This window comes from Tachyglossus aculeatus, chromosome 15 (genome assembly GCF_015852505.1).
Source record: "Tachyglossus aculeatus isolate mTacAcu1 chromosome 15, mTacAcu1.pri, whole genome shotgun sequence".
In the NCBI taxonomy this organism is placed as follows: Eukaryota; Metazoa; Chordata; class Mammalia; order Monotremata; family Tachyglossidae; genus Tachyglossus; species Tachyglossus aculeatus.
Window position 1 is genome coordinate 1,000,594 of NC_052080.1, and position 26,093 is coordinate 1,026,686.

A 26,093-nucleotide genomic window follows, 5' to 3' on the forward strand; every position below is an offset into this window, starting at 1 on the left:
CTCTGGGCCTCAGTTCCCTCACCTGGAAAATGGGGATTGGGCCTGTGAACCCCACAGGGCACACAAGTCGGTGTCCAACCCGATTTGCTTGTAACCGGCCCACTGCCCGGCGTCTAGGAAGCACTTAACAAATACCACCGCTGTTATTAAAATGATCATTTACTGGGTGCAGAGCCCCGAACTAAGTGGCTGGAGGAGTCTGGTGTAAGAGATCTGGCAGCCTCGCTCACTGCCCACAAGGAGGTTGGAGTCTGTCGGGGAGAGGGCTTACAGGTGGTGACAGAGATGAGGGACAGGGAGGGAGGGAGGGAGGAGGTGGAGGGGTGGAAGGGGGGTTGGAGGGATGGGAGGTGGAGGAAGGGGTGGAGGCAGCGTGCCTCAGTGAAAACAGCCCGGGCTTTGGAGTCAGAGGTCATGAGTTCAAACCCCGGCTCCGCCAATTGTCTGCTGTGTAACTTGGGCGAGTCGCTTCACTTCTCTGGGCCTCAGATTCCTCATCTGTAAAATGGGGATTAGGAATGTGAACCCCTCGTGGGACAACCTGATCACCTCGTAACCTCGCCAGCGCTTAGAACGGTGCTTTGCACATAGTAAGTGCTTCATAAATGCCATCGTTATTATTATTAAGGGTGGCAGGGTTGTGCGAGGGGCAGAGGGATGGAGGGAGGAGTGGGAAGTTGAGGAAAGGGTGGGGGGATGGAGGGAGACGTGGGGAGTGTGGAGGGGGAGATGGAGGGGGTGGGGGTGTGTGAGGGGCAGAGGGATGGAGAGAGGAGTGGAAGGTGGTGGAGGGAGAACTGGGGGGTGTGGAGGGGGCGATGGGGAGAGGGGTGGGGGAGTGTGAGGGACAGAGGGATGGCGAGAGGAGTGGATGGTGGAGGAAGGGATGGGGGATGGAGGGAGAAGTGGGGGCTGTGGAGGAGGAGATGGAGGGAGGGGTGGGGAGGGTGTGAGGGGCAGAGGGAAGGAGGGAGGAGTGGAAGGTGGAGGAGGGACGGAGGGAGAAGTGGGGGCTGTGGAGGGGGAGATGGCGAGAGGGATGAGGGAGTGTGAGGGGCAGGTGGAGAGAGGGGTGGAAGGTGGAGGAAGGGATGGGGGATGGAGGGAGAAGAGGGGGCTGTGGAGGGGGAGGTGGAGGGAGGGGTGGCGGGGTGAGGGGTGGCAGAGGGATGGAGACAGGGGTGGAAGGTGGAGGGGGACGGAGGGAGAAGTGGGAGGTGTGGAGGAGGAGATGGCGAGAGGGATGAGGGAGTGAGAGGGGCAGAGGGATGGAGAGAGGGGTGGAAGGTGGAGGAAGGGATGGGGGGATGGAGGGAGAAGAGGGGGCTGTGGAGGGGGAGATGGAGAGGGGGGGTGGGGGGGAGTGTGGGGGGCAGAGGAATGGAGACGGGGGTGAAATGTGGAGGAAGGGATGGGGGGATGGAGGGAGAAGTGGGGGGGGAGGGGGGGAGGGTGTGAGGGGCAGAGGGGTGGAGAGAGGGGTGAAATGTGCAGGAAGGGATGGGGGGATGGAGGGAGAAGTGGGGATGTGGGGGGGGGGGGGTTGGGGGGATGGGGGCTGAGAGATGAGAGTAGGGGGCCGAGAAAGAAGGGGTGGGGGGGGGGGGAGGGGACGGAAGGAGCGGTTGGGGGGGGGGGTGGGGGGGGTGGGGAGGGTTCTAGCCTGTCAGCCCACCGGCGGGTTGGGACCGGCTCTACACGTTGCCAACTTGGACTTCCCCAGCGCTTAGTCCGGTGCTCGGCGCACAGCGATCGAATGACTGACTGACTGACTGACTGAACGAGGGCTGGTGGAAGGGCTGAGGGGAAGGGTGGGAGGGGACGGGGGGAGCAGGGGGACCCCAGCGCGCCCCCGCCCCGCGCGCGCCCCCGCCTACCTGAGCCGTCCGCTCGGGCCGGGCCGGGCCGGGCCGGGCCGGGCCGGGCCTCCACCGACCCCCACCGACACAGACGGACCCCACGGGCCCCGGGCCTCCGGCCGCTGAGGGGCGCGGCGGGCACGGGCACGGGCACGAGCACGGGCACGGGCGGCCGACGGAAGAGGCGCGCCGCCCCGCGCCCGCCCGCCCGCCCGCTACAAAGATGGCGCCAGCGGAGCCCGCCGGCGCGCTCTCGCGAGACCGGACGGGGCGGGGGCGGGGGCGGGGGGAACCCGAGGCGCGCGCTCAGCCCCGCGCGCATGCGCCAACCGCAGACCCGCCCCCCCCACCCCCCCGTCGGCCTCCCGCGGGGGCGGGGCCCCCGGTCAGCTGCGCGTGACTTTGGGCGGGTCACTTCACTTCTCCGGACCTCAGTTCCCTCGTCCGGAAAATGGGGTTGAAGGCTGGGAGCCCCACGTGGGGCGACCCGATCACCTTGTATAACCCCGGCGTTTAGGACGGCTGTTCGCGCGTCGTAAGCGCTTAACGGATGCCGTCATAGGGGGGCATGACGGGGAGGGGCCATAAACGGGCGCGGGCTCTGACGGGGCACGGCCAAAGGGGGCGGGGCCATAAACGGGCGTGCCCTCTCACGGGCCGCTTCGAAAGGGGCGGGGCCACGAATGGGCGTGGTCTCGGACGGGGCGGGTACGAAGGGACGGGATCATCAATGGGCGTGGCCTACTGACGGGGCGGGGTCATAAATGGGCGTGGTCTCTGACGGGGCGATCCGATAGGGGCGGGAGCCGTAAATGGGCGTGTCCTGTGTCGGGGCGTGCCCTGAGGGGCGGGATCATAAACGTGCGTCCCTGACGGGGCGTGTCCAAAGGGGCGGGATCATCAATGGGCGTGCTGTCTGAAGGGACGTATGCAAAGGGGCGGGGTCATCAGTGGGCGTGGTCTCTGACGGGGCGCGTCGAAAGGGGCGGGGCCATAATGACGTGTCCCTGACGGAGACGTGCCCAAAGGGGCGGGGCCTATGAATGGGCGTGGTCTCCGAAGGGGCGCTTCGAAAGGGGCGGGGCCCATGAATGGGCGTGGTCTCCGAAGGGGCGCTCCGAAAGGGGCGGGGCCACAAATGGGCGTGGCCTGCGGCTGGGCGTGTCCGAGGGGGCGGGGCAGCTAATGGGCGTGGTTTCCGACGGGGCTCTTCGAAAGGGAAGGAAGCCATGAATGGGCGTGTCAATCAATCAATCAATCGTATTTATTGAGCCCCTACTGTGGGCAGAGCACTGTACTAAGCGCTTGTCCTGCGACGGATCGTGCCCTGAGGGGCGGGATCATAAACGGGCGTGGTCTTACAGGGCGCGTCAAAAGGGGCGGGGCAGTGCATGGGCGTGGTCTATAACGGGGCGTGTCCAAAGGGGCGGGGCCATAAAGAGGGTGCCCTGTGACGGGGCGTGCCCCGAGGGACGGGAACATAATCAATCAATCAATCAATCGTATTTATTGAGCGCTTACTATGTGCAGAGCACTGTACTAAGCGCTTGGGAAGTACAAATTGGCATCACATAGAGACAGTCCCTACCCAACAGTGGGCTCACAGTCTAAAAGGGGGAGACAGAGAACAGAACCAAACATACCAACAAAATCAATCAATCAATCAATCAATCAATCAATCAATCGTATTTATTGAGCGCTTACTATGTGCAGAGCACTGTACTAAGCGCTTGGGAAGTACAAATTGGCATCACATAGAGACAGTCCCTACCCGATAGTGGGCTCACAGTCTAAAAGGGGGGAGACAGAGAACAGAACCAAACAAACCAACAAAATAAAATAAGTAGGATAGAAATGTACAAGTAAAATAAATAAATAAATAAATAAATAGAGTAATAAATATGTACAACCATATATACATATATACAGGTGCTGTGGGGAAGGGAAGGAGGTAAGACGGGGGGATGGAGAGGGGGGACGAGGGGGAGAGGAAAGAAGGGGCTCAGTCTGGGAAGGCCTCCTGGAGGAGGTGAGCTCTCAGCAGGGCCTTGAAGGGCGTGTCCTGTGACGGGGAGTTTCCTGAGGGGAGAGATCATAAACGGGCATGGTCTCTGATGGGGCGAGTCGACAGGGGCGAGGCCATACGTGGGCGTGGCCTCTGACGGGGCGTGTCCAAAGGGGCGTGATCATAAACGGGCGTGGTCTCTGGCAGAGCACTTCGAAAGGGGAGGGGCCATAAATGGGTGTGCCCTGTGACGGGGCGTGCTCTGAGGGGCGGGATCATAAACGGGCGTGGTCTCTGACGGGGCGCGTCCTAAGGGGCGGGGCCCATAAATGGGCGTGGTCTCTGACGGGGCGTGTCTACGGGGGCGGCATCACAAATGGGCGTGGTTTCTGTAGGGGCGTGTCCTAAGCGGCGGAGGGCAATAAACGGGCGTGGTCTCTGGCGGGGCAATCCTAAAGGGGCGGGGCCATAAATGGGCGTGGCAAGCGATGGGCGTGCCCTGGGGGGGGCGGGAAGATAAACGGGCGTGGTCTGACAGGGCGCGTCCACAGGGGCGGGCTCATCAATGGGCATGGTCTCTGACGTGACGTGTCCAAAGGGGCGGGGCCATGAACGGGCGCGATCATAAATGGGCGTGGTTTCTGCAGGGGCGTGCCCTACGGGGCGGGGCCATGAATGGGCGGGGTCCCCGACGGGTCGTGTCCAAAGGGGCGGGATCATGGATGGGCGTGGCCTCTGACGTGGCGCGCCCTAATTGGCAGGGACATGAATGGGCGTGGTCCCTGACGGGGCGTGTCCAAAGGGGCGGGATCGTGAATGGGCGTGGCCTCTGACGTAGCGCGCCTGATGATTGGCGGGGACATGGATGGGCGTGGTCTCTGTCGGGGCGTGCCCAAAGGGGACGGGCGGGGGGGGGGGCAGAGTGACACTGACACCGGAAAGCCTCTAGGGGGCAGGGCTGAGGGGGAGGGGCGCATAGCTGTCAATCAATCCTATTAATTCATCATTAATAACTAATAATCAAGGATGATACGGACCTTGCCGCTGCGGGACTGAGGGAGGAGTGGTATTTGCTTGTATTTACCTGTATATATACCTGTATATACAGGTATTTACATATATATATATTTGTACATATTTACTACTCTATTTATTTATTTATTTTACTTGTACCTATCTATTCTATTTATTTTATTTTGTTAGTGTGTTTGGTTTTGTTCTCTGTCTCCCCCTTTTAGACTGTGAGCCCACTGTTGGGTAGGGACTGTCTCTAGATGTTGCCAGCTTGTACTTCCCGAGCACTTACTACAGTGCTCTGCACACAGTAAGCGCTCAATAAATACGATTGATTGATTGATTTGCTTGGCGCTTCCCACCCGACAGCGCTGGGGTGGATACAAGCCTATGAGATGGGATCCCAGCCCTTGTCCCACATGGGGCTCATGGTCTTAATGCCCATTTTACAGATTAATAATAAGAATAATAATAATAATAATAATTATAATAACGATAGCATTTATTAAGTGCTTACTACTACTACTAATGGCATTTTATTAAGTGCTTAGTCTGTGCCAAGCACTGTTCTAAGCGCTGGGGAGGTTACAATGTGATCAGGGTGTCCCACGTGGGGCTCACAGTCTTCATTCCCATTTTCCAGATGAGGTAACTGAGGCCCAGAGAAGTGAAGTGACTTGCCCAAAGTCACCAAGCTGACAACTGGCGGAGCCGGGATTTGAACCCGCGACCTCTGACTCCAAAGCCCGGGCTCTTTCCACTGAGCTGTGCTGCTGCTTCTCCTTCCCTTCCCCAGAGCATCTGTATATATGTATATATGTTTGTACATATTTCCCCACATCACCTGTATATATGTATATATGTTTGCACATATTTATTACTCTATTATTTATTTATTTTACTTGTACATATCTATTCTCTTTATTTTATTTTGTTAATATGTTTGGTTTTGTTCTCTGCCTCCCCCTTCTAGACTGCGAGCCCACTGTTGGGTAGGGACCGTCTCTATAGGTTGCCAACTTGGACTTTCCAAGCGCTTAGTCCAGTGCTCTGCACACAGTAAGCGCTCAATACGATTGATTGATTGATTGAGCAGCAGTGATCATCATCATCAACCGTATTTATTGAGCGCTTACTGTGTGCAGAGCACTGGACTAAGCGCTTGGGAAGTCCAAGTTGGCAACCTATAGAGACGGTCCCTACCCAACAGTGGGCTTACAGTCTAAAAGATGAGATCTCAGTGATGAGATCACTGAGGCCCAGAGAAGTGAGGTGACTTGCCCATGGTCACCCAACAGCCGCTAATCTCCTCACCGTTTGGCCTCGTTCTCGCCCGTCCCACCGTCGACCCCCGGCCCACGTCCTCCCCCTGGGCCGGAATGCCCTCCCTCTGCCCATCCGCCAAACTAGCTCTCTTCCTCCCTTCAAAGCACTCCTGAGCGCTCACCTCCTCCAGGAGGCCTTCCCACCCTGATCCCCCTTTTTCCTCTCCTCCTCCCCATCCCCCGGCCCTACCTCCTTCCCCTCCCCACAGCACCTGTATAGATTTATACAGATTGCTTACTCTATTTTATTTGTACATATTGACTATTCTATTTATTTTGTTCATGATGTGCGTATAGCTTTGATTCTAATTGTTCTGACGATTTTGACACCTGTCTCCATGTTTGATTTTGTTGTCTGTCTCCCCCTTCTAGACCGTTGTTGGGTAGGGACCGTCTCTATCTGTTGCGGACTTGTACTCTCCCAAGCGCTTAGTCCAGTGCTCTGCACACAGTAAGCACTCAATAAATACGATTGATTGATTAATAATAATAATGGCATTTGTTAAGCGCTTACTATGTGCAAAGCACTGTTCTAAGCGCTGGGGGGGATACAAGGTGATGAGATTGTCCCATGTGGGGCTCACAGTCTTAATCCCCATTTTACAGATGAGGTAACTGAGGCTCAGAGAAGTCAAGTGACTTGCCCAATGTCACCCAGCAGACATGTGGTGGAACGGGGATTCGAACCCATGACCTCTGACTCCAAAGCCCGGGCTCTTTCCACTGAGCCACACTGCTTCCCAGGCGCTTAGTGCAGTGCTCTGCACATAGTAAGCACTCAATAAATACGATAGATTGATGGATTGATTGATTGGATAGGGACCGTCTCTATGTTGCCGACTTGTACTCTCCCAAGCGCTTAGTACAGTGTTCTGCATGCAGTAAGCGCTCAATAAATACGATTGAATGAATGAATGAATGAACAGACCAGTGGAGGATTAGAACCCGGGTCCGTCCGAATCCCAGGCCCGGGTTCTACCCACTAGACCGCACCGCTTCTCAAGTACCACTTGTTTCGATTTAGTTTTCTTTCAGCTCGGATTCCCAGCCTGGGACGCGTCTGTGTGCGGAAGTTTTCTTTCCCACTCCCGGCCGCAGCCCCCGACGCGGAGTTCTTCGGCTCATCATCATCATCATCATCAATCGTATTTATTGAGCGCTTACTATCATCAGCATCAATCGTATTTATTGAGCGCTGACTATGTGCAGAGCACTGTAGTAAGCGCTTGGGAAGTACAAATTGGCAACATATAGAGACAGTCCCTACCCAACAGTGGGCTCACAGTCTAAAAGGGGGAGACAGAGAACGAAACCAAACATACTAACAAAATAAAATAAATAGAATAGATATGTACAAATAAAATAGAGTAATAAATATGTACAAACATATATACATATATACAGGTGCTGTGGGGAAGGGAAGGAGGTAAGATGGGGGGTAAGTACAGTGCTTTACTATGTGTAGAGCACTGTACTAAGCGCTTGGGAAGTACAAATTGGCAACATATAGAGACGGTCCCTACCCAGCAGTGGGCTCACAGTCTAAAAGAAGGCTCAGGTACAGGAGCCGGGATTTGAACCCGTGACCTCCGACTCCAAAGCCCGGGCTCTTCCCACTGAGCCGCGCTGCTTCTCTAAGGACGAGGAACGCCGTAAAGGCAGAATATAAGAGGGGAGGCCAGCAAGGGACGGCGGAGAAAATCATGAGAAAAATCCTGAAAATGGGTAGAGTGAGAGACCAACCACCCAGGAAATGATTAATTATTTAGCAAGTGGGCAGTATGTATTCATTCCACTTACCCGAGAGACTTTGACTGACATGTTTACTCTAAAATATGCCCATATAGCATAATTCTGTACTGAATTTCCCTGGCAAATTATTCTCCCGTCAGGTACAGCTTCGCAAAGCCACTATGGGATTCTGAACCAGCAAATCAGGTGAACAGCTGTTGCACACTCAAATGCAATCAATTTATTTTTTAATCATCATCATCGTCAATCGTATTTATTGAGCGCTGACTATGTGCAGAGCACTGTACTAAGCGCTTGGGAAGTCCAAATTGGCAACATATAGAGATGGTCCCTACCCAACAGTGGGCTCACAGTCTAAAAGGGGGAGACAGAGAACAAAACCAAACATACTAAAAAAATAAAATAAATAGAATAGATGTGTACAAGTAAAATAAATAAATAAATAGAGTAAAAAATATGTACAGACATATATACATATATAAAAAATTTATTTTTTAATGGTATTTGTTAAGTGCTTGATCTGTTTATATGTATATAAACGAGAAGCAGCGTGGCTCAGTGGAAAGAGCCCGGGCTTTGGAGTCAGAGGTCATGGGTTCGAATCCCCGCTCCGCCACATGTCTGCTGTGTGACCTTGGGCAAGTCACTTCACTTCTCTGAGCCTCAGTGACCTCATCTGGAAAATGGGGATTAAGACTGTGAGCCCCACGTGGGACAACCTCATCACCTTGTATCCCCCCCCGCCCCGAGCTTAGAACAGTGCTTTGCACATAGTAAAATTTATTTTATTTCTTTTATTTTGTTAGTATGTTTGGTTTTGTTCTCTGTCTCCCCCTTTTAGACCGTGAGCCCACTGTTGGGTAGGGACTGTCTCTAGATGTTGCCAATTTGTACTTCCCAAGCGCTTAGTCCAGTGCTCTGCACATAGTAAGCGCTCAATAAATACGATTGATTGATTGATTGATTGATAGTAAGCGCTTAACAAATACCATCATTATTATTATTAGAATCAGGTGGCTAGCGACGGAGCTTTGATTTGTGTCGGGGCCGTCAAGAGGCCGCGGAGCTATGAGGCGGTGACCCGACCGTTGCTTTTCAGACCACGCCGCTGACCGGTTTTGGACTTCCCCTTTCTCTAGAAGCAGGATGTGATTCATCGGGCTGTGTCAATTCGCTGTGAAGCAACGTCCACTCCTGGAAGCAGCATATGATCTACTGGCAGGAGGTGGGCCTGGGAGCAGCAGGCCCTGGGTTCTAATCCCGCCTCCGCCCCTCGCCTGCTGGGAGACCTGGGGTAAATCGGTTAACGCTCTGGGCCTCCGTTTCCTCATCTGTCAAATGGGGATGCGATACCTGTTCGTCCTCCCCGAGACAGTGAAGCCATTTGGGACGGGGACTGAGTCTCATCTGAGCTTACTCTAGATGATAGAGCCCGGGCCTGGAATAATAATAATAATAATAATGATAATAATAATAGCATTTATTAAGTGCTTACTCAATAATAATAATAATAATAGTAGCATTTATTAAGTGCTTATTCATTCATTCAATCGTATTTATCATCAAGCACTTACTGCGTGCAGAGCACTGTACTAAGCGCTTGGGAAGTACAAGTTGGCAACACATAAGACTGTGAGCCCCTTTTAGACTGTGAGCCCACTGTTGGGTAGGGACTGTCTCTATATGTTGCCAATTTGTACTTCCCAAGCACTTAGTACAGTGCTCTGCACACAATAAGTGCTCAATAAATACGATTGATGATGATGATGATGATAATAATAATAATAATAATATTTATTAAGCGCTTACTATGTGCAGAGCACTGTTCTAAGCGCTGGGGAGGTTACAAGGTGATCAGGTTGTCCCACAGGGGGCTCACAGTCTTCACCCCCATTTGACAGATGAGGGAACTGAGGCCCAGAGAAGTGAAGTGACTTGCCCAAAGCCACACAGCTGACAATTGGTGGAGCCGGGATTTGAACCCATGACCTCAGACTTCAAAGCCCGGGCTCTTTCCACTGAGCCACGCTGCTTCAACATAGAGACCGTCCCTACCCAATAGCAGGCTCACAGTCTAGAAGGGGCTTACAGTAAAGCACTGTTCTAAGCGCTGGGGAGGTTACAAGGTGATCAGGTTGTCCCACGGGGGGCTCACAGTCTTCATCCCCATTTATTAAGCGCTTACTACGTGCAAAGCACTGTTCTAAGCGCTGGGGAGGTTACTATTCTATTTATTTTATATTTGTTAATATGTTTTGTTTTGTTCTCTGTCTCCCCCTTCTAGACTGTGAGCCCACTGTTGGGTAGGGACTGTCTCTATATGTTGCCAGCTTGTACTTCCCAAGCGCTTAGAACAGTGCTCTGCACACAGTAAGCACTCAATAAATACGATTGATTGAATCCCCATTTTACAGATGAGGTAACCGAGGCCCAGAGAAGTGAAGTGACTTGCCCAAAGTCACACAGCTGACGAGTGGCGGAGCTGGGATTTGAACCCATGACCTCTGACTCCCAAGCCCAGGCTCTTTCCACTGAGCCACGCTGCTTCATGGAAGCCAGGAGGGTTATGGGTTCTGATCCCAGCTCCGCCACATGTCGGCTGTGTGACCTTGGGCAAGTCACTTCACTTCTCTGGGCCTCAGTTACCTCATCTGGAAAATGGGGGTTAAGAATGTGAGCCCCACGTGGGACAGGGACTGTGTCCAAATTGACTGACTGGTATCTGCCCCAGGGCTACGAACAGTGCTTTAGACACACTAGAGTGCTTAACAAGTACCAGAATTACCACCCCAGTGCTTGACACCAAGTAAGCACTGAATACTATTATTATTATTGTTATTATTCATTCATTCATTCATTCAATCGTATTTATTGAGCGCTTACTGTGTGCAGAGCACTGTACTAAGGGCTTGGGAAGTACAAGTCGGCAACATATAGAGACGGTCCCTACCCAATAGCAGGCTCACAGTCTAGAAGGGGGGAGACAGAGAACAAAACAAAACATATTAACAAAATAAAATAAATAGAATATGCACAAGTAAAATAAATAAATAAATAAATAGAGTAATAAATACGTACAAACATACATACATATTCATTCAATCGTATTTATTGAGCGCTTACTGTGTGCAGAGCACTGGACTAAGCGCTTGGGAAGTACAAGTCGGCAACATACAGAGACGGTTCCTACCCAACAGTGGGCTCAGAATCTAGAAGGGGGCAATGGACAACAAAACAAAACATATTAACAAAATAAAATAAACAGAATATGTGCAAGTAAAATAGAGTAATAAATACGCACAAACATATATACATATTCATTCAATCGTATTTATTGAGCGCTTACTGTGTGCAGAGCACTGTACTAAGCACTTGGAAAGTACAAGTCAGCAACATATAGAGACGGTCCCCACCCAACAGCAGGCTCACAGTCTAGAAGGGGGAGACGGAGAACAAAACAAAACATATTAACAAAATAAAATAAACAGAATATGTACAAGTAAAATAGAGTAATAAATACATACAAACATATACATATTCATTCAATCGTACTTAATGAGCGCTTACTGTGTGCAGAGCACTGTACTAAGCGTTTGGAAAGTACAAGTCGGCAACGTATAGAGACGGTCCCTACCCAACTGCGGGCTCACGGTCTAGAAGGGGGAGATGGAGAACAAAACCAAACATATTAACAAAATAAAATAAATAGAATAAATATGTACAAGTAAAATAGAGTAATAAATACGTACAAACATATATACATATATACAGGTGCTGTGGGGAAGGGAAGGAGGTAAGAACGTGGCGGGGGGAGGTGGAGGAGAGGAAGGAGGGGGCTGAGTGTGGGAAGGCCTCCTGGAGGAGGTGAGCTCTCAGTAGGGCCTTGAAGGGAGGAAGAGAGCTAGCTTGGCGGATGGGCAGAGGGATTGGGGGCATTCCGGGCCAGGGGGAGGACGCCATAGACGCCCCCTGCTTCCACCCCCACCCACTTAAGCGACCTTCCTTATAGTGCCCCCCAACCCCCCTTCCTGGTCCGGTCCGCCATAGACGCCATAGACACCACCCCCGCCACCCTGGGGAAAAGGCCTTTGTTATCACCAAGTTACATTAACGACTACCTCATTCGCACCTACTCAGCCTTCCTGTCCCGCCATCGACCCCCGGCCCACGTCCTCCCCCGGGCCTGGAATGCCCTCCCTCTGCCCATCCGCCAAGCTAGCTCTCTTCCTCCCTTCAAGGCCCTACTGAGTGCTCACCTCCTCCAGGAGGCCTTCCCACATTGAGCCCCTTCCTTCCTCTCCCCCTCGTCCCCCTCTCCATCCCCCCATCTTACCTCCTTCCCTTCCCCACCGCACCTGTATATATGTTTGTACATATTTATTACTCTATTTATTTTACTTGTACCTATCTATTCTATTTATTTTATTTTGTTAGTATGTTTGGTTTTGTTCTCTGTCTCCCCCTTCTAGGCTGTGAGCCCACTGTTGGGTAGGGACTGTCTCTATATGTTGCCAACTTGGACTTCCCAAGCGCTTAGTACAGTGCTCTGCACACAGTAAGCGCTCAATAAGTACGATTGATTGATTGATTGATTGATGTGGGCTGGGGGTCGACGGTGGGACAGGCGAGAACGAGGCACACTGAGGAGGTTGGCGGCAGAGGAGCGGAGGGTGCGGGCTGGGCTGGAGAAGGAGAGAAGGGAGGTGAGGTAGGAGGGGGCGAGGGGATGGATGGACAGCCTTGAAGCCCAGGGTGAGGAATTTTTGCCTGATGCTTAGGTTGATTGATGCTTAGGTTTTTGAGGAAAAAAAATCCTCAAGTGACTTGCCCAAAGTCACAGAGCTGATAAGTGGCAGAGGCAGGATTAGAACTCACGACCCGTGACTCCCAAACACGGGCTCTTTCCACTAAGCCACGCTGCTTCTCTGAGTACTTACTGAGCGCTTACTATGTGCAGGGCATTATACTGTGAGCCCTTGGGAAAGTATGGCTAAAGACAGCTTAACAGATACATTCCCTGCCCACTAGCCAAATCTGCATTTCCAGGCTGTCAGTCAGGAGGGATCACATAGCCCCTTGCACTCCACCGTGGCTCACGTTCAATTTTATAATTCAGTTTTTTTTTATTTTGATATTTGTTAAGCCCTTTATTCATTCATTCAATTGTATTTATTGAGCGCTTACTGTGTGCAGGGCACTGTACTAAGCGCTTGGGAAGTCCAAGTTGGCGACATATAGAGACAGTCCCTACCCAACAGCGGGCTCACGGTCTAGAAGAAGCCCTTACAATGTGCCTGGCGCTGTACTAAGCGCTGGGGTGGATACAAGGTAGTCAGGTTGGACACAGTCCCCGTCCCACATAGGACTCCCGGTCTTAATCGCCATTTTACATTTGAGGTAACTGAGGCACACAAGTGAAGTGACTTGTCCAAGTTCCCACAGCAGGCAAGCGGCGGAGTCGAAATTAGAACGGAGGTCCTTCTGAATCCCAGGTCCGTGCTCTAGCCACTGAGCCACGCCGCTTCTGTTCCCCACCTGGGGTAATAATAATAAGAATAATAATAATAATGGCATTTGTTAAGCGCTTACTATGTGCAAAGCACTGTTCTAAGCGCTGGGGGGGATACAATGTGATCAAGTTGTCCCACGTACGGCTCACAGTCTTAATCCCCATTTTTACAGATGAGGTAACTGAGGCTCAGAGAAGTAAAGTGACTTGCCCAAGGTCACACAGCAGACTTGTGGTGGAGCCAGGATTCAAACCCACAACCTCTGACTCCAAAGCCGGGGTTCTTTCCACTGAGCCACGGGTACCACCTCAGTGCTTGGCACCTAGTAAGCACTGAGTACTATTATTATTATTATTGTTGTTATCATTCATTCATTCATTGTCGTATTTATTGAGCGCTTACTGTGTGCAGAGCACTGTACTAAGCGCTTGGGAAGTACAAGTTGGCAACATATATATCCAATACTGGATAGAGCACAGGCCCGGGAGTCAGAAGATCATGGGTTCTAATCCTGGCTCTGCAAATTGTCTGCTGTGTGGCCTTAGGCAAGTCACTTCACTTCTCTGGGCTTCACTTACCTCATCTGGAAAATGGGGGTGAAGACTGAGCCCTATGAGGGACAGGGGCTTTGTTCAACCCCGTTTGCTTGAAGCAGCATGGCTCACTGGAAAGAGCTTGGGCTTTGGAGTCAGCGGTCATGGGTTCGAATCCCGGCTCCGCCACCTGTCTGCTGTGTGACCTTGGGCAAGTCACTTCACTTCTCTGGGCCTCAGTGACCTCATCTGGAAAATGGGGATGAAGACTGTGAGCCCCCCGTGGGACAACCTGATCACCTTGTATCCACCCCCAGCGCGTAGAACAGTGCTTTGCACATAGTAAGCGCTTAATAAATGCCATTATTATTGTTGTATCCACCCCAGTGCTTAGAACAGTGCTTTGCACATAGTAAGCGCTTAATAAATGCCATTATTATTATTATTGTATCCACCCCAGTGCTTAGTACAGTGCCCGGCACATGCTAAGCACTTAACCAATACCATAATTATGATTTCCGAGGGGTCAAGGCGGGCAGGTCCTCAGGCGGGCCGCATCAACTCCCTGGCAGACGGAGAACGGTACGGGTCGCGTTTGTGCTCAGGTCTTAGGGAGAACGTGGGCAGAGGACGTGCCCACAATCCACAAATTCTGCGGGATTGTGCTCTCCCAAGCGCTCAGTTTGGTGCTCTACACATAGTAATTGCTCAATAAATACCATTGATTGATTGACTGAAAGGCCTGGAGGCCTGCAGGGCGGAGGGGGGTGGTTTGGGGGTCATTCTGGGCGTGAAGGCTCCCAATCAATCAATTGTATTTATTGAGCGCTTACTGTGTGCAGGGCACTGTACTAAGCGCTTGGGAATAAGAATAATAATAATAATAATGGCATTTATTAAGCACTTACTATGTGCAAAGCACTGTTCTAAGCGCTGGGGAGTTTACAAGGTGATCAGGTTGTCCCACGGGGGGCTCACAGTCTTAATCCCCATTTTCCAGATGAGGTCACTGAGGCCCAGAGAAGTGAAGTGACTTGCCCAAAGTCACACAGCTGACAAGTGGTGGAGCCGGGATTTGAACCCATGACCTCTGACTCCAAAGCCCAGGCTCTTTCCACTGAGCCACGCTGCTTCCCAAGTGGGAAGTCCAAGTTGGCAACCTATAGAGACAGTCCCTACCCAAGAGTGGGCTCACAGTCTAAAAGGGGGAGGCGGAGAACAAAACCAAACATACTAACAAAATAAAATAAATAGAATAGATATGTACAAGTAAAATAAATAAATAGAGTAATAAATATGTACAAACATATATACATATATACAGGTGCTGTGGGGAAGGGAAGGACGACGGGGCGATTGATTTAAATGGATTTATTCGCCGCACTCGCTGCCGACAGGTACCGTTCCAAGTAAGACAATGTATACGCTGTGCCATTTAGAGACAAAAATTTCACGGCGTACTAAAAATTCTAACGGTGTTTGTCAAAATGCCTCACCAATCAATCCAAACCGCCATGGTGACGGCTTTACCGTGTCAAAAGCATTTCTCTCAGTTCTCCCAAATTAACTTGACAGCAAAAATCCCGCTATCGTTTAATTGGCAGTGGGAATGGTGGAATTGCGGCTACGGGCTCCACAAGTGAGAAGGCAGCGAAGTCAAAACGGAAAAGCCACCGTGAACACACAAATTTATTGACGGATAATCTCCATCTCCTCCTCTAGGTTCTAAGCTCCTCGTGGGCAGGGAACGTTATCTACCCACTCTGTCATACTGTGCTCTTCCAAGTGCTTAGTACAGTGCTGCGCACACAGTTGGTGCTCAATAAATCCCCTCGACTGATCGACACAAAGCAGAATGAAGGAATTCCCGTGTCACCGCCCCAAAGCTCATCTTCCGCAACTACCGCAGAAGTCTCTGGGGTGGAGATGGGGCAACGGAGGTACCCTGAAGCCACCCTGGAGGGGTCCGTGCCAACCCGGGAGTCAAAATTTCCCACAGGGAAGGGCTAGCAGCAGCAGCGGGTCGAGCCAGAGTTCAAACAGGGAGAACGCGCAGCGGGCGTGCCATGACGGAAGCGGGCCTCAACTCTCCGTTGGCATCTGGGCCTACATCTCAGTGCCAACGGGAAGTCAGGAGTCTGGCTCGGCAGGGAGAGCCTAGCAACCGCGGACAGGGAAAGCCTCTGGTCCACAGAAAGTCCCGGAACCGTAAGACCCCGACCTCGCTCTCGCTCCTCCCTTCCCCTTCCCCGGGAGGCCACGTCCTTATCTGTCTCACGGAGCGAGTTGGCGGGACCGGGTGGCGTGAGAAGCAGGGGGCGGGGGGATCGTCGGCCGCTGCCGAAATACCCGACGGGCTCGTTCGGCTGAAAGGAGGCCAAGTTCCGAGTGTCGCTTACGAGTTCCGGTTCTGCGGCGTCCTGGTAGCGGTCCCATTCGCTCGCCAAACAATTCTCCGTCGCACTTGACGCTCGTAAGCCCGGTTCCCCCGTGGTGGTCCTTCTCATCGCCAGGGGTGATTCTCCATCCTCTAAAGCAGCGAGAGGTTATTTACGTTCATCTTCCTTTTTTGATGATCCATTTGGATGCGACGGGCGCCTGCTCTCGGCCCGGCCAGATTTCCGCTTCCACTGGGGCCGAGGTTTCGATTCCGGGCACACTGTTCCATCCGCCACCGGGACCCCGGCGTAGGGAGTCGGGGGGCGAAGGAAGACAGGGAGGATAGTTGATTGGGGAGTTATTCGCCCGGACTCAGAGCCCGGCGGCGGCTGACCGGGCAGGGGGCCTGTCACCCCGGAGCAGGGGCCACAATTGGCAGCACTTAGCGAGCCCGCGGCCTCCTTCTCCGGACCCGGCCAACGGGCCATGGCGACGGGCCCGAGGGCGCCCGGGGCTCCCCGCAGATGGGCGATGCGGGCTTGACCTGACCCGGAATGTCGACGGCGATGGGGAAAGAGGGAGAGGGAAGTGCCTCTCTCCCTGCTTCTCTCTCTCCCCGTTTCTCCCTGGAGGTGCAGGGGACCCGGATTCTTTAAGTGAGACTGGCATTCCGTCACGAAGGGATTTAGGTGGAGGGGAACCGGCGCCGGGCTCGGGTTTGGTCTGAACTCTACCGCTCAGGCCTTTGTTTCTCCCGCCGTTACGGGTGACGTCTTATCAAAGGTATGGGCGGGTCGGGGGATGGCACTGGGCTTCCAGCTGGTATTGAGGAAGGGGCCCTCGAGGGAGAGGGAGGAAGGGACAGGAGGGTGGACGCCCATCTCTCAACCAAGGACCCGCAGCCCCGTATCAACATCCCGGCCCCTCGGCGGACGCGGGCCATCTGTGCCACGAGGTGGTGGGTGAAATCCAAGTCCCTGTGAGCGCGGAGGGGGTGGACGGGACGCGGGGAGCAGGGGGTAGGGCCCGTCTGAGGCCAGCCCTGTCTTCGCTACCAATCGCCTTGGAAAAAACAACCGAGAAGCCAAAAGCCAAAACATACTGTGTGCCTGCGCTGTTCTTTCACCTGCATTTTCTTTATTTCAAAGCACAAGTCTACCCGCCAGGACCTCGCGGGTACTGAGAGCAGCGGCTTAGAAATAAAACAGAGTCCTATGGGTAACGTCACCCTCACGTGGATGAGACGGAATTGCTGGATCGTTTGGGCGCGTCCGAATGTCTGCATCCTGGAGTCGTGGAGGCGCGCCGCTTTATGGAACCCCTAGACGGAAGAGACGCCCATTAGAATGGCAGACGCCCGAAGCCAGAGCTATCGTGCGCTGTACGGTTGGCTCGAGTTTCGAGCAACTGCTCAAGGACGGGGTTGCCTCTGGCCCGATACGATCTATCCGGCGATGGTACGTATTGAGCGCTTACCGTGTGTGGGGCACTGTCCTAAGCGCTTAATACACGCGAGGTTAAATCGCGTGAAATACCACCCTGGGGGCTGTGGCCGGGTTCCTCCGGGCCCCACGTTTGGGCAACTGTGCCTAAGGCGAAAGTGGCCCTCGGATCTGAGCTGTGGGCCGGAGGGGAATTCGATTACCCTGAGGTTTGAGGAGAGGGAGACATCAGATCAGGCCTCGGTTGTTCAAAACATTCTCTGGTTAGGACAGGGTGACTGAGGGGAGACGAGTTTGGTAATAATTATAGTTGTGATAGTATTAGGTGTGTTTCAGCACTGTACTAAGCGCCGCAAATCAACACACGGGTGGGTCCCCATCCCTCGAGGGGGCTCACTGTGTAAGAGGCGGCTAAGACGGGGGAACTGAGTCCGGTTTTCCGGGGATTTGTTTCTCACGGGGGCCCGGAGAGGCAAAAGCCAGAACCACCGGAGGAACCGCTCGGAGAAGGGAGGGGTATCTCAGAGGGGAGCGGACACAGACGTCACAACCGGACAAACAGCCTGCCGGAGGTCGGTAGGGGCCAGAGGGGCGGGAGGCGCTGTGACCGAGCCAGGCTCTCCCTGATTTGGGGGCCGGGGACCCCCGGGGACCTGGGGCTCCGGACTTGGTCTCCTCAGTCCAATCCTCCTCGCCTTCCGTGAGCGGAGGCGGCCTCCGAATGCCTCGTCCGGAGAGACCGCCGGAGGCTATTTCGATAGGAAGAGCTCACCGGGCAGCCGGTCCCTTCCCACCCAAGGGCAGGGGTCCCTCATCATCTCCTGGGGCTCCCCGCCTTGTCTGGAGAGACTGCCGGGGGCTATTTCGATAGGAAGAGCTTACCGGGCAGCCGGTCCCTTCCCACCCAAGGGCAGGGGTCCCTCATCATCCCCTGGGGCTCCCCGCCAGGGCCAGGACAGCAGAGAACGAGGGGAGACCACCCTCCAAGCCCTCAAAAGTGGGGCTCCATCCAGAGCTGCCATCAGCCTCGCTCTGCCACCCGGGCTGGGCTCCGGGGGTCACTAGGTTCGGGGCCGGAGGCCAGGTTGGTGAGAACTAGGGAGATGATTCTAGCATCTCCCGCGGGAAAGCTTTTCCTCAAGTTGTACCGAGGCCTACGGGGAGACTGAGCTGCGCAGCCCAAGCCCCATGACCACAGGGCAGGGTACCGGGCTATCTCCTTCAACAACATCGGTCCCACCTGTGTCTCCTGGGGCCACCTCTGCCCGTCCGGCCCCAATGGGCCAGAGCCCTCAGGCTGTGGTAGCCAGGGGCACCCAGAGGCCCGAGTCTGGCTGCCAGGAGACCGGCTGCCCGGTTGGCACTCTCTCTTGTGTGCCTCCTGACAGCTGAATCGAGAACATACTGAAATGCCTTTCATATTCAAACCTGCCCTTATTTCAAGTTCCACTTGGGGAAAGCCCAGAAACCTGCCGTGTGGTCATTTGCTGAAGAAGGAAAGGGGCAGATGTTTCCAGTGAGGAAAGGCTTTCGATGGTTTGGGGGGGAAATACTGGGGAAAAGGACTGCGATCTACCAGCGGTCCGGATTGTAGGTATTTTTTACAATCGCACTGCCCGCTCGGGTCTTTAGAGGCTCGGCTTGCTCACTGTGGGCAGAGGGGATTCAATCCATCCACCAGCCTGACGCTTGTGACTCTGCAGGAAGTCTGGGCGACCATTTAGAGCGGGCGGACGGCCAAAGGGACCAGCGATGGTGCCAGAAGGGAGGGACGGATGGAGGTAGGGGCGAGGGAGAATCGGAGCACAGATCCAACACCTCGAGGGCCCCCCTGGAGTATTTTGGCATTATCCCCTTTGCCCACCACCCCTCAAAGGTCCCCAACGAGGAAGCCCAGTGGACCTGGGCCTAGAAGGGCCACCGCGCCAGATCCGGGATTATTAGCTCTTGGACTTGTGGAGGGTTGTGGGCATTCGAAGTCAGGCAGCAGGGCCCAGGCGGGGGCAACCCTCAGAGAGGGGGTACCGCTGTGTCGGCCTTGGGGACCTTGGGAGACGGAGGAGGTGTCTAACGTGACCCCGCCGGGGGCCCACACCCACACATAAACACCCCCCCACACACGAGCACATTCGGCTACCTCTCGACATTGTCTAGCGGAAATAGGAACTGACCTGAGATGTGCCTTGCTCCGATTAACATTATCATGCTACTCACTATAAAAAAGCCCAGGGGAAGACTACAGAAGATACTAGGGTCACCTGAAGCCATCCAGCGCCAAGGATTTCCAGTCAAGCAAACAAAAGAGAGATACATAAATGGCAAAAATTGGTGTTAGGAATCACATCGAATATGGCACAAGTTACACAAATAGAAAAGTCTACTGCACCAGAGCTAGCGAAGCGTCGTACGGCCCCCCGAGAGGCGGTGAGAGCGCGGGCTTTGAGGCAGGGGCTAGAAGGGGGTGGCGGGCTGGCATGCAGACCAGGAATGCGGGGCTAGGGACCCCCGTGGCGATGCTCACTCCGGCCAGGCCCCGCTCGGAGCCCTTCGGGAGGGATTTTGGGAAGGGCGTGGTTCGGCCGACACGGCCACCGTCCCGTCCGGACGGCGATTTGGACAGAGACGCTGTGCTCCGGTGACACGGCCAAGCGGCCATGAGACATCTCTCTACCGTGGCAGGATGATTTCTGTGGGGATTTGTACCAGCCCTCTGAAAAGGAACCCGATTTTTGGTGTACGTCACGATAGACCGTGAGCCCCACACGGGACACGGCCTGTTTCCAACTCGATGATCTCGTACCCGCCCCAGCGCCGAGTGCAGTGCTTGGCACATAGTAAGCGCTTACTAAATACCCTACTTATCGCAATTACAGGTGGGTTTTCCCAGGAGGAAACCCACAGGGCAAGAGAATAGGGGTGGGGCAGCAAGAAGCAGCGTAGCTCAGTGGAAACAGCGCAGGCTTCGGAGTCGGAGATCATGGGTTCTAATCCCGGCTCCACCACTTATCAGCTGTGTGACTTTGGGCAGGTCACTTAACTTCTCTGTGCCTCAGTTACCTCATCTGGAAAATGGGGATTAAGACTGTGAGCCCCATGTGGGACAACCAGATTACCTTGTATCTCCCCCAGCATTTAGGACAATGCTTGGCACATAGTAAGCACATAACAAATACCAAAATAAAAAAAAGTAAAAAGGAGCCGCCCCCGGGAGAGACCTCGGTTTCCCTCTGCCCATTGCATAGGCCGTCCCAGAACCCAACCCTTCCTGGAAGGTTCCCGCAGTCACCCCGGCTGGTTGACATCTCCGGGTCAGATCTAGCGTGTGTGCCAACAGATGGCCTTTTCCCTCGGCTTTCCAAAGTCCAGCGCCCCAGGGCATCTTAAAGACATCAAGGGGCTTCTCCAAAAAATCAAGCCCTACAGGTGAGGCGCGGTCGGTGGCAACGAGCCGGAGCCGGCCAGGGCCTCGCTCGGACGGAGCCTCCCCACGGGACGTTTCTCCGCGCCTCCCGAGAGGAAGCGCTTCTTCCCTTCAGGGTGGAGGACGATGCGGCTGGCGCTCCCGGCTTGCAGGGCTCCCCATTTCCCACCAAAGGGGAAGGGCCACATTTCCCACCGGCGCTCACCGTTCCCGGATGCCCAGTAACGAAAACTCGTAGCACGTGGCAAGGCCCTGAGGGAGAGGACTGGCACTTGACTGACTTACAAAGCCATCGTCGGGATTTACCGAGCGCCTACTTAGCGCTTGGAAAAGTCCAGTTGATCACTGCCCTCAAAAAGGTAACGGTCTAGCGGGGGACGGATTTCGGGTAAGGAAAGCAACCCGGTGTAAAGGCACATGTAATGGGGAGTGGCAGAAGTACCCAGGGCTTTGGTTGCCCTTCCAATATGGGCTTTTACATTTTGAGAGGTTTGAAGGGATCATCCTCTTACGAGGTGGTTTTCTATTTCGGGCCAGAAGCCCACATGAAGCCAGTTCCAAACCTGGAAGACAACATCACCACTCTACGGCGGGGGCAGGACTCCCAGTCTGCCCCCCAAACCCACATCCTCATCACACCCGGCGGCCGAATGAGGTGACAATTCTGGCACCCGGGGCGTCGTGTCGCCTGCCCGGAATTGATCCTGCCTAGCCCGCAACGGGGGTGATATCACAAGGGGGTTTCCTGCCCCCCGCCATGGGCCAACGGGTCGTTTTAGAGTTCTGTTGCCCCGGATGCCACTCTACAATACTGGTGGGCCCTAACACCCGGGGAACGGCCCACCTGACGCCCGGCTAGCCTAAGAACTCCTCAGAGGCAGGGACCGCGTCAACCGAGTCCACTGTCCTCTCCCAAGCGCTCAGTATAGCGCTCCGCGCATGGCAGATGCTCAGATAAACAGCTCTGATGCACAGGAGTGCCCGTGTCCTGTTCTTTCTAGGAGGACTGAATACTGAAAGGAAATCCTCTTCTGTTCAATCCGTGGGAGCAGACAAATTCATTCCAAATGGCTTCCCGTGCCTTTTTACCCCAGATTTCTTTCTCTCTTGCCAGTCACGGGGGCTTGGGAGACATGGATGGGGTTGGGGTGAGGGAAAGGTCTCAGGGCAAGGAGAGAAATAAGCCAAGAGACTATAAAACCCCACGAAAGGCCACTAAGCCTCAAGGAGCATCCACGAGGCCGGGAAAAGCGCCCACCCCAGGCCGCCGCCACCACCGTGAAAGGAGAAGCTCGCTTCTAGAACGTGAGATTAACAGAAAGGGAAAGGAGAGTCACTGAGAGGAGAAGAAAAATCATTCCAGCAAGCAGCTTCTAGGAGGGTCACGGGAAAGACGGACCTTGTGGAGGTTCTGACCGACTAGGGGGAATGGCGGCTCTGAGCAGCGGATGCGGCACTGGAAACCTTGGGCTAGACTTTGTTCCGGCCCCAGTTGCCAGGACCCGGGCGGGACGTGCACGTGTGTGTGAGGATGTGAGTGAGTGTGATGCAACCTTGCCACTTCCAGAACCTCCCCCTAGAACGTCAGTTTCGCGGAGGCATTTCGTTGGCCATGTTTCCAAATGCCCAACAGGAGAGTTGTTGTTCACTATCCCCCTGAGAGGACTTTAAGGGGAACTGGTCACCCGGATGGGCCGACTTCACTCGTCTTTCCCCGTCCATCCCTGGCAGCCAGCCCGGCCTAACGTGGCTCTCTGGGTTTTCCTCTCTGAAATGCATCTGGGGGTCAGGAGGAAACTCATTTTCCAAATAAATGGGTCAACCGTTATATCCGCACTGTCTTGGGAAAGGGTTTTGCCCTCGGTCTTAAAAATATTCCCTGGTTGGTGAAGTCCGCATTTGATTCCCGACAGACGGACAGACTTGACAGGTCATGGGTTATTTTCAGAAGCAGAAGAGGGAAATACAAAACGGTCTTGGTCAGTTTTTCTTGTCTTTTTCTTTAGGGGGGAACCCAGAATGGACTTTGACCTGAGGCCCGGGCGTGCCATCACAGCCTAGGGAACAGTCGAGGCGGCTGCAGATGGCCGAGTGAGATGACTGCCCACTTTCTGAATGGAAGCAACCGATGTCTAAATTTATGCTCTCTCACTTCACATAAAAACTCAGTTTTACATTATTTTAAATGCGGAGCACAAACCTCAATATCAGTGGCTTCCCCTTTTCCAAGGAAGGAAGCCACACATCTCTGCTCTCCACAACCCCCACCCCATAAAAAGCGAGCTATCCGGTTAGACCGAGCTCCCCCCGAAGCTCCGGGGAGCAGCATCTGCCGGAAACCGAGAGGACACTTACCCTGCGAGCTCGTCTGAGCAGTGGCCCAGCCCATCGACTTCACCACCGCTTTCTTCCACGTGGCGTAGCGGACTTCACTCTCTGGAAGGAAAGGGAACAGACAGATGTTACTACTGCCGGGCCCAGACAAGCGCCCGCTTGGTGATGCCCTCATCGAAAAGAGGGTTGGGGGCCCCACGGGCACCAAATCCCACAGAGGATCAGCTCTGCTTGAGCCTTGGAGTGCAGGGGCAAGGCTGAGGCAGGTGGCCCTCTGCCCCATGGGCACCTTTTGAGAGCACCATCCAGATATCCTGGGAAAGGCAGGGCGGGCCAGTGGGCAGAGCGGTTGTGTGTGTGTGGGGGGCTGAACGAGCCTGGCCCTCCTCTGCTACAGCAGAACAGCCTCGTTGGGGGTTTCCAGTGTGGACCACCCCCACCCCCACAGCCTGGAGAGACCCAAGACATCCAGACGCCCATCCCTAGGAAACCTTAAGCTCCCACGTTCAGCGTGCTGGAATACAGGTGAAACCCTTATCTCCCAGGTGAGTGAATATTAGGTCCCACCGCAGACAAACCTTGGAATTGAAGGCCAAACTAGCTTCCGGGCCTTCTCTGAGGCAAGAGCCAGCCTCTTCAAAGTGAGCCCTCCCCGCCCGGTCCCTTCTGTCGGGGACTTGAGCGTGCCAGGAGAGGGGCTGCAAGAGCCCCGGAGACTCGTTCTCTCATGCCCAAACATCCGTCACCTCGCTATCCCTCCAGGACCCACTGAGCCCGTGGTTCTCCACTGACCGGAAACCCACGGGAATCCCAGGGACGCTGTACTCCCTCATCCCGGATAACCCTCCTTCTCTCACGGAACTCGAGCCGCGGGCGCCGGGAAAACCGGATGGTGAAGAGCACCAAGGAGATCCTGCCAGGTCCCCGAAAGCGCCCAGTCGCTCTTCTAGGGAAGCCTCCCGACTCGGGAAAAGTCCCAGGGGACGACGGCGGAGTCCCTCACCCTCTTCGTTTATCTGAGGCTCGAATCGTTCCATGGTGACGGCCGACAAGTCCTCGGGGTCCAGGCTCCAGACGGCCACTCCTTCCGCTGAGCCGGCAGCCATGGCGGCCCCCAGGGCTGTGGTCTCGGGCATGGAGGGCTTGACTGAGCAGGGGAGAAGAGAAACGGCACAGAGGCCCGTCAGCTCGGGAGGTCCCCCCAACTCCCCCACCAAAGCCAGGGGGTCCCCCGGAGTCCCCCTCCCCCCGTCAGCCCCGGAGGCCAGAGCTGTGCCGTGGGGCCCAGAAGCCACTCACCCACTGGAATGCAGAGGATGTCGGCCTGAAGTTGCATGAGGATTTTGTTGTTGGTCATCCCGCCGTCGACTTGTAAGTGGCTCAGGGGAATTCCACAGTCTTTGTTCATAGCATCTAAAATCTTCAACCGAACAACATGTCACGTGACGAGCGGCAGGATGAGGGGCTGGCGGTTCAACTTTTTGGGGCTGGGTGGGCTGGTCAGTTCAGCGATGACACTCAACCAGAAAAGAAGGCTAACTTCTTGGAGGCTAATGACCGCCCACCGCTACGATTGCCCTAGCTCCTTCAATATAATAATACTTAGAGTATTGGTTAATCAATCAGTGATAAGTATTGAACACTTACTATGTGCAGAAGCTGTACTAAGTGCTTGGGGGAGCAGGAGTACGTGCTAACTATGTGCTAAGCACTGGATTAGGCCCTCGGTAGATACGAGATCATCAGGTGATATAAAAGTTGCTGAACATTGCCAACTTGTACTTCCCAAGCGCTTAGTACAGTGCTCTGCACACAGTAAGCGCTCAATAAATACAACTGAATGAATGAATGAATGAATGAACGTAAAGCAATGACAACGTCAAGCAGAGGAGGGATAGCCATCCCGAGCCTATGAGCTTCGGCTTTGCTTTCATCTACTACTCTCATCGTCAGGAGACACCCATTTTACAGAAGAGACCATCTTTAGCGCTTCAGATTCAACCCAAGCCCACGGCCCACCATCTGGCCCCTTCGACGGCAAAGGGGTAACCTGGGGACGGGAGTGCTGGTTGTATAGGTGCCGGAAGGTGGTCTCCGTGGCAGGAGGAAGGGCTAAAGTAAAAAGGTTGAGACCTGGGGGAGTGGCCATCCTCCGCTTTGCTAAACTAGGAAACGTAGACCTAAGCCTCGGGCGCACGAGAAGCCCAGACGGCAACAAACCCAGGGGGCAGCCTCAGGGGGACCGTTACCTCTCGGGTTTGGAAGCAGACCGCCTCCAACGCGGCAAAGGCGATGTGGTTCTTGTTGGTGAACTGAGTCAGGCCGCAGATGATCCTGGCAGAGACACGGAGGCGCCCATCACAATGGCCCGACGCTCCTCACGATGGCCGAGCCCCACTAGGATCAATCCCCCTCGGGTTTTGGGGTTTGTTTTTTGGATTTTTTTTTTAATGGCATTTGTTCAGCGCTTACCGCGTGCCAGGCACCGTAGTAACCACTGAGGTAGATATGAGCTAATC

The 26,093-nt window shown here is 54.2% G+C and overlaps 3 protein-coding genes across 5 annotated transcripts in view; all 3 read right to left on the reverse strand.

The window, feature by feature from the left end:
- Positions 1-1,915, reverse strand: part of TAB3 (TGF-beta activated kinase 1 (MAP3K7) binding protein 3) — a 28,435-nt gene extending 26,520 nt beyond the window's left edge. The window contains 1 exon segment of the mRNA XM_038757468.1: positions 1,878-1,915. The gene's annotated coding sequence lies outside the window, so the exon portion shown is untranslated.
- Positions 1,916-2,402: 487 nt separating this feature from the next.
- LOC119937476 (extensin-like) lies at positions 2,403-8,024 on the reverse strand. The gene is made up of 7 exons (XM_038756987.1): positions 8,004-8,024; positions 4,652-4,742; positions 4,363-4,520; positions 4,164-4,220; positions 3,186-3,261; positions 2,609-2,699; positions 2,403-2,460 (listed from the first exon to the last, which is right to left on the reverse strand). Exons 1-7 carry the CDS (start codon positions 8,022-8,024, stop codon positions 2,403-2,405), a joined length of 552 nt encoding a protein of 183 aa, XP_038612915.1.
- A 9,457-nt stretch (positions 8,025-17,481) lies between these two features.
- Positions 17,482-26,093, reverse strand: part of GK (glycerol kinase) — a 57,430-nt gene continuing 48,818 nt past the window's right edge. For 2 of the 3 annotated variants that reach the window (XM_038757049.1, XM_038757048.1), the window contains 6 exons: positions 25,824-25,908; positions 24,874-24,994; positions 24,578-24,721; positions 23,596-23,676; positions 19,991-20,077; positions 17,482-17,698 (listed from right to left, as the gene is read on the reverse strand). In XM_038757049.1, the coding sequence (XP_038612977.1) occupies positions 17,688-17,698; positions 19,991-20,077; positions 23,596-23,676; positions 24,578-24,721; positions 24,874-24,994; positions 25,824-25,908 (529 nt within the window). In that variant the 3' untranslated portion in view covers positions 17,482-17,687. The remainder of the gene's footprint in view (positions 17,699-19,990; positions 20,078-23,595; positions 23,677-24,577; positions 24,722-24,873; positions 24,995-25,823; positions 25,909-26,093) is intronic. The other variant, XM_038757050.1, reaches the window with a different exon arrangement.